Source organism: Cygnus olor, chromosome 1 (genome assembly GCF_009769625.2).
Source record: "Cygnus olor isolate bCygOlo1 chromosome 1, bCygOlo1.pri.v2, whole genome shotgun sequence".
In the NCBI taxonomy this organism is placed as follows: Eukaryota; Metazoa; Chordata; class Aves; order Anseriformes; family Anatidae; genus Cygnus; species Cygnus olor.
In genome coordinates, this window is record NC_049169.1 from 26,771,142 (window position 1) to 26,784,201 (window position 13,060).

The 13,060-nt window shown below is 40.4% G+C and overlaps 1 protein-coding gene across 2 annotated transcripts in view; it reads right to left on the reverse strand.

Annotated features, from left to right (window-relative positions):
* The window catches only part of ST7 (suppression of tumorigenicity 7), a 146,830-nt gene that overhangs the window by 43,650 nt on the left and 90,120 nt on the right, over nt 1-13,060 (reverse strand). For both annotated transcript variants that reach the window (XM_040550216.1, XM_040550226.1), the window contains exons 4-8: nt 12,059-12,113; nt 11,390-11,505; nt 10,126-10,201; nt 8,670-8,824; nt 5,204-5,301 (exon numbers count right to left, since the gene is read on the reverse strand). In XM_040550216.1, the coding sequence (XP_040406150.1) occupies nt 5,204-5,301; nt 8,670-8,824; nt 10,126-10,201; nt 11,390-11,505; nt 12,059-12,113 (500 nt within the window). The remainder of the gene's footprint in view (nt 1-5,203; nt 5,302-8,669; nt 8,825-10,125; nt 10,202-11,389; nt 11,506-12,058; nt 12,114-13,060) is intronic.

Sequence of the window (13,060 nt, forward strand, 5' to 3'; positions counted from 1 at the left end):
AGAATTTTTGCTTCAAATTGTAATAAATAGCACTTTGAATAGGTACTACAGATTTTCATAAAGCTAGCATTCCACTCCAGGCAAAAGAAGCCTGCTTCACTTGACCTGTATAACGCATGCCAAAGACTGACTCACTAATCCTTGCCTAAAGCACAGAAGTATTTGGAAGAGACAGACAGTAGCCGTGGGTGCAAACAGCTGCAGAAGTTGCATTGTTAAGTTGCTAGGGATCAGAACATCTCTATTAGCAGTCAGGACTCTTTCCTTTCACACAGCTTGATGATACGAAGTACAGAAAATCGTTCTGGTTATGTATTCCCCTTACCCAAGAGCACTCAGCAATGCACGCAGAAATAGAAAATTCAAGATAATATTGCATAAAAAATAGCATTCAAAGTCTAGTAAAAGAGGTTGCCAAGGAAGTATGCTAGATTTAAAGAACGGGCACACCAGCAAAAATCACTAGTGCTGCTGGTCATAAAAAGATAAAAGCCCAGCCTACCCTTATCATTAAAATAGATTCAGTATGGTTGAGTACCATTTTGACGCCTCCAAATGGCATAACCTTTTAAACCACTTGAAAAGTTCAGGGCAGCCTAAGTGTTTAAACAACTTATCAAGCAGCACATTGATATTCAAGCAGCTCTCTAGCAGTGCAAACTGCTTAGACACTGACAGCTCCTTGGTATCTTCTGTGGCAGAAAATACACATTTTAGATGCTGCACTTGGGCACTGAGATGAACACAAACACATCCAGCTTGAAATATCCTCAGCAAGATTCTCAGAGCTAGGTCCGTAAGAGTAAACTTCTAGGTCCTTTAAAAATGAACCAAAGAGTTCATATCAGCAGACATGACTGATCCCAGAAAGAAAATGTGCATTTCTGACCCTTCAAAAAAGTTCTGGTTTCTAACCCTCTCCAGCACCAAGGAAAGACCTGGAGAGTCTCTCCCTAGAGAGCCTCTCCCTAAATCTTACTTGTTTCTAAACAAAGCTGCAAAGCACGCAGCAAGTTGCAACTCCCCTGTTTCCCAGAAACATACAGAATCATCACAGAATGGCTTGGGTTGGAAGGGACCTCAAAGATCACTTAGCTCCAACCCCCCTGCCATGGGCAGGGATGCCACCCACTAGATCAGGTAACCCAGGGCCCCATCCTACCTGGCCTCGACCACCTCCAGGGATGGGGCATCCACAGCTTCTCTGGGCAGCCTGTGCCAGTGCCTCACTACCCTCTGAGTGAAAATTTCCCTCCTAACCTCTAATCTAAACCTCCCCTCTTTTAGTTTATAACCATTCTCCCATCGTCCTTTCACCGTCTACCCAAGCAAAAAGTTGCTCTCCATCTTTTTTATAAGCCTCCTTTAAGGACTGAAAAGCTGCAATAAGGTCACACCACACCTGGATGCAGCGCTCCAGGTGGGGCCTCGCAAGGGCAGAGCAGAGGGGCACAATCCCCTCCCTCGACCTGCTGGCCACTCCTCTGTTGATGCAGCCCAGGACGGAGTTGGCCTCCTGGGCTGCAAGGGTGCACTGCTGGCTCTTGTCCAGCTTTCTGTCCACCAGAACCCCCAAGTCCTTCTCTGCAGGGCTGCTCTCGATGAGCAGGCATGAACTGTACTTGTTAAGACCAGAAAGTAGTTATCAGAGGAGTGCAGGGCCACTGTGTAGGAGATAAAAACGCTCTAGAGAGCAAGTTTGTTTCACCTCTCTGAAAGTGATCGAGAGGTGTTCACTTCATCCCCTAGCACACTTTCTGCCTGACTCCCTTCTCTTTCATAAGGGCACATCACCCTTCAATGAAAGCCTGCTCATTCCACAGCCCAAATCTTCCCCCGAACAATCCTAAGAAGCTGGAATTAATTTGATAATTCACTTTCTTGCACAGTATGCCTGGATACTCCAGTGACCAAGGGAAATTCAGCAGCGCAGACAACCACTGCTCCAGCCACCCTCAAAGTACAGAAAGGAGGGTCTCTGCGTACCCTCCACACCCCCTCTGCTTTCATTCGATGGAAAACACAAACCACAAACCCAGCACACTTATTTTCTTCCACTGTAAAGGTGAGGGAACGAGCAGACAGACAGCAGCTGGTACAAAAAGCTATCCTCGCTCCTCGGCACCTGGTTTGTCTTTCAACATTATCCCCAATAAAGATTTAACGTGAAGGGATACTGAAGGTTTCTGACAGCCACCACCGTGGCCTCTCACCTCTGCACACCCCAAGTTTTCCAACATCATTTGGCACATGCCGGTTTAAATCTTCCTAACATAATCAGCCTAAGAAATGAAACAACCAGCACCGTAGACTTTTTCCTCCGGGACAGGAAGAGAGATCTGGTTCCCTCGCACGCCGTATCATGCTTTGTGTAAGTAGGAATAAAACCGGAGTAACTGTGGTGACCAGGCTGGAGTTACTCCAACCGCACGCTGATCAAAATGAGATCACGAGTTAACTCAATGCATACCAATAGTGACAGCTGCTGGTTTCTATAGTGAAACATAGTAAATAGTTATCATCACAAACACAAACAAAGGCAGAACACCTATGTGTGCCTCAGTTACACATTTCCATGGCAATTACAGGTTAGTAATTCTGAATAATTCAACTCAACTAAGTGAATGAGATCAAAGCAGCAAAGCCAACACCACAGTACTTTCTCAAAATTGATTACAGAAGCGACAAATTCCTGACAAATTGCTGTTTTTAAGTATCTTCAATAAAATACCAAAGAATAGGATTTTCCTAACAGCAGCATATATAACCAATAACCCCAAATCTTATTAAAGCCACCACCAACTCATTTTCTTTCCATTAAGGTGTTTTAAGCAGGATCTCCCTCTTTTCTTACATAAAATTAAAATAAGACAATGTAATCCACCAGTAATGTCCTCAAGATGGCCTTATATATGCAATGAATTAAACGCTCTCAAATATTTTATTTTTTCAAAGTGGCAAAGACTCACTACATCCCAATCATATTTCCCAGATGGTGTCATGAACCTCTTAACACTTCATTTCCATCATGTTCCATGTCTTGAGAAATCTGTTTTCAATCTCTCAAACACAAACAAGGCCTCCACCCTTTGTCCCCTGATGCTAGATTCAGCAGTCCCCAGCCAACTTATTCTTCATATTCTTCTTAGGGTGAATACATCCATCTCCTCCCTCATCAATCACGCAGAAACCATCAATGACACACTCATGTTCAAACTTCTTCATAAATGTATAATTTATGTAATCCATGAACAAATGGTGGCTATGCATTCATCAGAAATAAATGGCTCCATGTCAGTCTAGGAGAAGCGTCTGCAAAGCTGATGTGACCCTCCTCTTGCTTTTAATGGACTGGAGATGTGACCTCGAGGTACTGTTGCTTTTATATTTCACCTAGGGACCTGCTAATTCTCAGCTCTGCTCAGTCACAACAAAGGTCTCTAGAGGCATTTAAATTTGGTTCTGAGGATTTGGCTAAGTGTCTTTATGTGGAAAAATAGAGGATGCATTGATCTGAGTTGAAGCTCTAGAAGCTGACATTCTGTCTTTCTACCTCCTTTGTCTTGCATCCAGTCCTTTTGTTTCAGCATGATGTTAGAATCACAGAATGATTCATTTTATGTTCCTACAGAGGAAAGTGTTTTCAGTCCTTCCAGTGCCTAACAAATGATGACTTTGGGTCTCCCTGTCATTGTCACTTGCCACGTTATACTTAACTTCAAAACCACACAATTTTCTCTCTAGTGACAGAATAACTCATTTCTTATAACAAAAATATTTCGGGTCTCACTTTCCATAAGAAACCTAGGACTGGATGGACCACCTGAGTCCCTGAATCCAGGACTCTGCACACTGTTAGCCATATATATTGACATCAGCTGCAGAAGGGTTCACAGAATACCCGTTTGACATAGCCCTATCTACAAATCACCAAACACATTCAGCAGCCCCTAGTAAGCTCCAGAAGTTGCCATAATTACGATGTGTGACATTTGAATGTGAAATTCAAGATCATATCTTTCTTATATATTAGTGCCAGAACTTAGAATTCCAATGCTTTTCCACCTACATTTCATACAGTATTGATTCCAGTGTGCCTGTGTAACAAAATTCATAAATAATCGTGGAGCTGACTGGACTGAAAACAACATTTTCTCCCAGCTGACTGCCTTGACCGCAAGGCTGCAAACCCAGGTCTTTCCTCCACGTTCCTCTTTCTAGCCGTACTATGGCTGGGTTTCGAGAAGTTCTTTTTCAACACCTCTAACTGGGAGCCTGGTGATTCTGGGGAAGTGACAGCTGTGTGTCCGAAAAACCTCAGCAAGAGACATGAAGTGAAAGTTGCTTCCCACTTGCCATCTGGCAGATTATTTAGGATGAGGACTAGCATCATGATGAACTCTGCTCAACGGTTTCAAAAAACATTACCGAATCAGACTTGCTGCCTTGGGTGAGGCAAGTCACCTCCTCAAAGAAGTGTTCCTAATCCGCATGCAGGACGTCCCACCTGAAGAAATGCTGAGCACTCCTAGCTAACTCTAACGCTGAGCCTTTTACACACTTGAACCATGTACAGTGCCTTACGGAGTCTGCTGCCCTTCCTGCCACCCCCCACAGTGCTACTGTTTGAGGTTTCAAATTCGTAGCCTACACATTTGGGATAAGTCATCCTCCCTCTCAGGGGGAAATCAGTTTGTTACAGACTAATTACTTGTTCTTGACATCTCAGTAATAGGCTTTGCATGAATAAATAACACTGTCCTCAGGTCTGTGTACCGTGACAAACAGTGACAGAGCCAAACTGCAGCTTTGTAAGAGAAAACAGAATACTTAAGATGTATTTATTAAGTTAGCTGCATTCATTACATGTCCTAGTGGAAGAGGAAGAATTCAGGAAAAAAAAAGTTATGTAACTTTATGATCAAATAATTAATGACTGCACTCTAATGCACACATACCAGGACATGAAATTCAGTCTGTATGGGCAACCATCCCTCTGGCATTGTGATTTCATAGTGTTGCTTTTGCAATCGTATAAATGATCTGTTAACTTTGTCTTTACGTACATTACACATACTAAATGATCTTCAGCAGTACTGCATGCTGCAGGAGTGGATGCTAACTTGTACGCGAATGCATATCATCTCTATGCTACTATTACCTACATATCAAAGCAAAACAAACAAAAAAAATCCAAACTCACATCTCTCATCATTTTCACTGCTTCTCTGGTCCTTCCCAGCTTTCTTGCACACATTGCCAGCCTCCTCTTAATATAAACTAACACATTGGTGTCCCTTCCTGCACAAAAGTAAGAGACATAATTGACACAATTAATAATGACATAATTAAGATTTAAAAAGATTTTAAAAAATAAGTTCATTTAATATTCTAACACAAAAGGAAACAGTTTTCTAGACATTTTTTGTTATTTGCTATCATATAATAAGAAGTTACCAAATTCAGCTCATTTAAATGTGACATGGCCGCTAAAATCAGTGAAATTACTCTGGATATATGGTGGTTTAAATAAGGATCCACATGTTAGCTGTGCACCTATGAAATATAAGTGGATCTGAAGGTACAGAGAGCGCTGTAGGATATTAGGCAGACCACCAAGTAATTGGTCAGGGGAGGGGAACCCCTATGAGGTTAACACTGATACAAAAACTCCGTGGTTATACAGACAGCATGAAATTACTTACCAACTCACATATTCGGTTCAGACAACAGCATCCATGAAACTACATGTGTCTTACCTGGCTTTTTTTGTAAGTTAATTGTACACGTGTTAATAGGAGATGCAGCAAATCAGATCCTCAGTTTCACTCTAACAGTCTTTTTACCTAGTGGTTATAAGTATACCCTGACCCTCCCTTTTGCGGAGCCTTTACTTGTTATCCTGTCGCCATCTTCAAATTCCTCATGCAGCTAATTATGGATTGCAAATTAGCATCTTTCAGATATGACAATCCTATATGCTGGAAGGTGCCCTGACAACAAAGAAGACAGAAACTAACCAGTTACAGTAATTAGTCTCTTGGAGAATCCCTACTCTTTTGGCGATCCTTGGTTTCTCATCCTCTCCCTATAATTTCAGTGTGAACTTTTAACATGCTTCTGGACCAACAGGAAATGTGCAGACAGATAATCATCTATAAAATTACCATATCGAGAAGATATAGGACACCTGCTACAAATTATCTTCACGTACACTATGCAGTCTATAAAGATTCGTTTGTTCCTAACATTTTGAAGTCTTTCATAATAAGAACAAGATGTGTGCTGAACACATTCCAAGTGCCTACAAATTGTTTTAAAGCTGTGATTACAATTTTCAGATAGATTAAGCAGCAGGCAGAATGGTCTGACTTTAGAAGAGAAAATAAAGAAGGGAGTGACGGAATTTCATTAGCTATATTTTATATTATGTAATTCCTTATCTCTGTATTGTTTTCTATATATTTAATAAACAATTTATTAGTTACATCTGTTTCAATATGTTTATATAGTGCAACTAAGAGTTATAAATTTCAGGCCACGCTCCCTTCCAGACATTTCAGAAGGAATGGTCAAAACATATTTACTTGTGAAATCAAGACAACCCTTCAGGCCAAAGTTTTCAGAGGTGACTAATGATTTGGGGAGACCAACATGAACAACCTTAAAAAGAAGATTGCCTGCACCTTTTATAAACCAGCATCTTTTGAAAGAGATTACATTGGGTACCCAAAGTCTGCATCTACTCTTAAAATTCATTGTCTAACGTAAGATACTGTATGAAAGATAGAACACGTGAGTATACAGAAACATAGGACAATATGCTGCTGTTCAAAAAGTGTAATGATTTTCACTCCTTAAAGATGAAATGCCCATTTTTCATCCCAAGGTCAACCTGAAGGACTAGAGATGGCACAACAGACATTTCAGAACCATGTAGTAACTGCAACACGAGGAGAGGAACTGTGGTCTCCTTACAGATATATTTATCCACGGTTCTTGTTTTCCTAAAGAAATCTGAGCTGCCCACCTTTTTAGCCATGGAAGTCCAGCATATAATGTAAGGAATCCTACACAAAGCCCTTGTGTGTAAGGCACCGTTTGAGACTGGAACTTCTCTAACTTCCGTAGGTGCTCTCTGAGGTTTTCGGCCGAAGAAGAGAGTAGAGAGGAGTGGGACAGTCTAGCGCCTCTACCAAGCAACGGTCAGAGCTGGCCGTCACTTTTCAGCCCCTCCTGCTCTGTGGCAGCGTACTTAATTCTGTGATTCAGCTGGTTGCTTACTCTGCTATAATACTGAAGGTTCAGGGTGTCAAACTGGACGATGATGGTAGCGATACGTACCATCTACCATGCACGGGTTACAAAGGCGCCATACTTACATTTGCCTGCACAAACTTTATCAGGCTATCTTGGACATCTTGCTTACCATGATAAGCATCGTGACAGTCTTTAATCGCTCTTATTGTGTATTTTTCATATAACTGCTGTCATTTTCTGTGCTTAGGATGGATTGAGTGCACAAATCAAGGTTTCATGGACAACCATAAGCCTGCTACAACCTGAAAACTGCTTCGAGGGCTCAGCTGCTCTCCATTTGTTTTTCTCCAAAAATAAGCAAATCATCATAAATGTATCATCCCAAATATCATTTTATATCCAAGAAATGTTTAAAATACTACCCCCACAATTTATAAAAACTCAGGTTTTCAGGTATAAACTTGTGTGCACTTCTGAGACCAGAGATGACAGACGATTTCACTATGCACTGTTTTTATCAGCAATCTTTGACTTATGTGAAATAGCTAGAGGCTATGAATTCAGGTCCCGAGAAACTTACAGAGGCCCAAAATACGTTCGTGCTTGTACTTATACAATTCATTGGTATTATGTTTGCCTGAGGCAGCCATTGTAGATTAGAAATAATCTAGATATGTTTGCTTTATTTATCTTTTTGTTCATTTACTAGCAGTGAACGCTCATCTATTTTCTTGGAATTAAGAAACACCGACTAAGTATCATTATAGCACCTACATCTCCGCATTCAGAACTTTAAAAAACTAGACTTTTAATTACAGCACTAAATTATTCCAGTTATTAATTTTTATGTTTCTGTGACCTTTCTTAACGAATGCACCTAACTTTTCAAATGTCACACTGGTGAATGGGTCTCATTAGCTTTCACACAACGTGTTGTACGTGTTTATCCTTACAGCTGATGGACAAAGCTGGCAAAGCATTTTGTTCCTGTTTGCATCATTCTTTACTGTTTTTACAGCATAAGCTTATGTTTTCAAAACAGCTAAAGGCATTTCAGTGCAAGTTCCTAAATCAGTCTCCATCATTTTCTAAGTATCAAATCTCTTTTGGCTCTGCAGCCTTCTCCTTTCTATTAAGTAAATGCTAAATATTTTCTGTCGCGACAGAAAAGATGCATCTGTAATCTCAGTATTGCCAACTCAATAACCGAATCAGGCAAAAACACTGAAACAGGATATTCTATTGGCTCTAGGAATATGGCTCTAGGACCTTATTCCAGCCAATGTACTGAGTACGCATCTCTGAGAGGGGAAAAAACAAAAACAAACAAACCTCCCCCCCCCCCAACTCCTACCATTACCAGAACTTCACCCTTTTTAGAAGTAGCTATTCCCTCCAATGAAACTTACTGTGTTGGGCTTCATACTGGGCACCATGATGCTGCAATTGCTGACTGCGCCTATAACAGCCCTCTCCAGCTTTCAGAGCCTGCTTGAACAGCTTCTCTGCTTCTACAATTGTTGTAGCTTCCTCTTCAGCCAAGAGAATATAGGCAGTGGCACATCTGCAAGAAACATCAGAAGAAGAACTATGAAAAAGGTACCTGAAGTAAAAATAATAAAAAGACATGCAGACTTTAAAGGATGTACCAAATACAGAGGCAAAGAAGGTTTGTGGATATACTGTTCTCAGAAACCTTTGTAAATACTCTGACAATTTAGAACTTTTAATTATCTGTGCTCCTCATCTATTAAGGAGTAAAATCACAAAGCCATTCATTTCACCTGTTTAAATCTCTCTCTAAAAATAGGGTGAGCTGCTGAATTGAGATGTCTCTCTTCTCTCTTTTGACTATAGAGGGAGCCTAGGTAACTACTTGAGACTCGATGGCCACAGCTTTAACAGCTGAAATTAGATGGGATATAGGCTGTTGACTTCTGTCTGATACCAGTAACTCATTACTGATGAGATTCTTCTTTATACAGAAACAGAATCAGGCTGCTGCTGCTGCCATCTCTAATTGTGTTTCACACAGTCATCACTTGAGGAACAGGAAACAACAGGTCTGGGTAAAAATGAGACTCCGTATGTGAGTAGAATGGAATAGGTGTATAGTTCACTGCAAGCAATAGCCTTTTCTGCTATGTGCTCCTTCGGTTAACCTGCTGTCCAGGCACAAACATTTATTTATTTATTTATTTATTTTTTCCCTTCTAATGAAACAAGTGAAAGGCAATCTATAAGGCATCAGTTCATAAAACTCTAGAATGTGGTAATCTCTGACAGCAACCTACGGGAGTCTCTCTGCCTTATGCACTTTGGCAACATTTGTATAGTTCGCCATGCCAGTAAAGCTTCGGAGCACTGAGTTTACTGTGGGATCTCAGAATGCTACATTTCAGATCGAGAAAAATAACAGACTAAAAGAACGTAAGTCCTGAAATATTACATCACGTTCCTTCACACTATCAAATGAAAATTTCAAAAACTGTTTATGATTCCCCTCCTTGCTTCTGTTCAGGACAACTGAGAAATCCAAAAGGGAACTCTCTTGTCCCCATCCCACAAATAAACATATCGTAAACTCATCAGGAGGCAACTTAATTAACACTTTGCTATGCTAACACAGGGCCCAAAGCCCACTGACATCAGTGGGAAGACTCCCCATTGTCATCAGTGCCCTAAGGATCTTCTGTGTGGCTAGCACAACATGCAGCTGTGCTTTTTTTCCTCCCATTGTTGGGCTTCCTGCGACAGGCCTGTAATCATGGTTAAAAATTACTGTAGCAAACCCCCTGCCTTAAGCTATCATCAAGTGGATTTTTAAATGACAGAAAATAAATGTAAGTTTTGTTTGTCACTCACTCATTCAATTCCAAAGCTTCATGTGCTGCAGAAATTCGGGCTTGAGGGTTTCTCTCTCTCCAGGCTTTTTGCATTACTATTCAATAAACCAAGCAGACAAGGGGTATATCAATCATTACAGCATTAACAAGGAGAATCTATTGCATTATAACAACAAAATTTACTGTTTTCAGCCTGACTCACTCCAGAGCGTTTCAAAGAGCTCAGTGACCACTCAAAAGATACATAACCAACATGAGCTTCTGTCCCAGATGCTCAGCCTTATTCTTTCATTTAATTTGCCTTTCTTCCATGAAAAAGTCTGACTGAGAAATCATGCTATCTGCATTGTTACACACAGAGAGGGTAAGCAGCTTTTTCATCTGGAGGAGGTAGATTCCGTGGGGCACAACAGAAAACAAGGACAGCTGAGTTTCTTATTCCAGTTCCTTAATGTGCTGTTGCTTTATGAGCATGTTAAATGGAAACAACATCCAGGCTAGTTGGACCACCTCATAATTAGCCCACAGTGTTCACAAAACACGATTCATGTTTCTCCTGTGTCAAAAAAGCACAGTACGATCTCCTTTGTAATTATGCCCTCACAATACTGCGCCCAACTGCCAGTGTGTCTCCTTTCCTAGAGATAAAGATTTGTCTCTTCAGATGCAAATTCTGATGATCAAAATCACTGTTGTGCACTTTAGCTGAACCAAAATCTGCACGTGGACTTAACGGTAAAGGCTTAATGCAACTAAAGCTGCTTATATCAAATTCAGTTCTAAGCGTGTTGTTCCTTTTATTTATTTAATTATTATTTTACAGAGTTTCTAACTGCGGCAGGGAATGAAACACAGGACTCAGGTTTTACATAAGCTCTCCTCTGTCAGCAGAGACTAAATGGGGCCTGGACAATGTAACTCAGTATACTACACTGCAGCTGGAGGAAAATTAAGCTCTATCTGTTTGAAGCCACTGCAAGAAACAGGAGGAAAACAGTCTTTACACAGAACAAACAGAAAAGTCTTTACACTTGTAAGTGGTACCTTGAAGAACTTCAGCAAGAAACTAGAACAAAATAATGACACAAATTTGATAGCTTATTCCTATATAGATACTTGTACAAACCTAGCGTATTACCACAGCAACAGCTTTCCAGGCATGATCAAACTTTTGCCTTTCTTAATCTACCTGAGAGAACTGATGTCTGACTGCATTTTTCTTGCAGCACTTCAAAATAATCATTAACCTACTAGTGAAAATGGTTGCTCACAACATCTCTTACTAGCATCTGCAGGCCGTAAATGATCCGTGTCACATGTAAAGAATGTCTGATGGTCCTGTGCTGAAAGATTCATATCGTAGTAAGTCAAAGGTTCTCTCCCTGTTACCCACGTATACCTGCAAACATGTTGACAGAGAGACATTTTGGTTAACAAGGTCACATTTGGCAAAACCTACAGAAAAGTAGAGTCCAAGATCTTAGAAATGAGCATAATATCACCTAGCCAATCTTCTAACCAGCTGCATTTCACTGTACTGTGATGGAACAACAGCAGTTGAACATAAGCTAATGAGGATGTTGGAAAGTACTTACTGGCAATCGGTAACACACGTGTTCAAACACTAAGACTACGTGAAACCTAGATACTATTCATTAGGTTGTTTACTAAAATTGATTTGAACGGAGTTACTATATCAACACACCAGCTACACTGCACTTAGGCGTTCCGGTTCTTCTAAGGACACCAAAAATTACAGAAATAACAAGTGCGTGAATTTAAATTCCTTTTCATTGAGAAACATTTTACAAATGACAGAAAAAAAAACTGGTATGAGCACAGGTGTCCACAGTTGTTTCTCTTTTTGCATCCCTGAGTTGGATTAATGGAAATGTACAGTTAAGGCCCTTAACCAAGTACCATACCTGAAGCTGTAACACCATAGCACTTACCGATTATATTCAGCTCCTCTGAACAGATTTAACGGATTTCGCCAGACTTTGCATTCTGTCATGAACAGAAACAGACAATAATGAATCTCTCCCAAATTAAAATGGTACTTGAGGTTTACCAGAAACATCAGTTACCTTCTAATGAGCTTTAACGATTAACTTTTATTTCCTATAGGTGTAAAATGAAAAAATAAAGAGCATAAGAGATGCAGGTAACCAGACTGTTCTTCCCTTTTTAAATAATAATTTCACTATAAATTAGTGTTAAAAATGATGTAATTCCAGACAAATAACTCCAACAACGCTCCAAATGCCAGGTGAAAAAGACAATACCAATTAGTGCTGGGACTCACATTTACCATATGGCAGATCTGAAAAGGGCTCACACTGGGTTACTGCACTGAAAAACAGCAATTAACTGCATCCCTATGGACTTGTTATTTCTACAGGAAAACTGCGCTGCCTAGTTGATACTGTAAATCACTGAGAATCTCAGCTACAACTGCCAGTTTTAATTCTTCCTTAGCTTATCCATCGCAACATCTGCTGACCTTACCTAAATTCCTTAAGCATCCCAGGGTTGACAAAGTAGTATAAAGTTGATTGGCAGAGAAAAGTTCATTGCAAAGGTTTGGGAACACCATAAACATTTCATCTACTTCTCTCAGGGAAAAAAAAAAAATCAAATTCTTCATGGTACAGGTAGGAAGAGAGAAAAAAATCCACAACAACGTCATTTAGAACAGAAGTAAAAAAAAATCGGTTTCTACAGCTTTTGAAAAGCTGAGGTCTTAATTATAGCTTTTCTTGCTTTAATTTAACACCGGATTTGTTCTCTTGAGTTCAACAAAGACAATTCACTCCTGTGAAAGTGAGACCAGAATCAAACCCAGTATTTGCAGCAAAGACTCAGAGGTTCATGGTGAGACAGCATGCTGTTTCGCCACGAATCTGTTCCTGGATGACCCTCGTTCAGTGCTCTGCAAAAGCCCATCAGAAGCA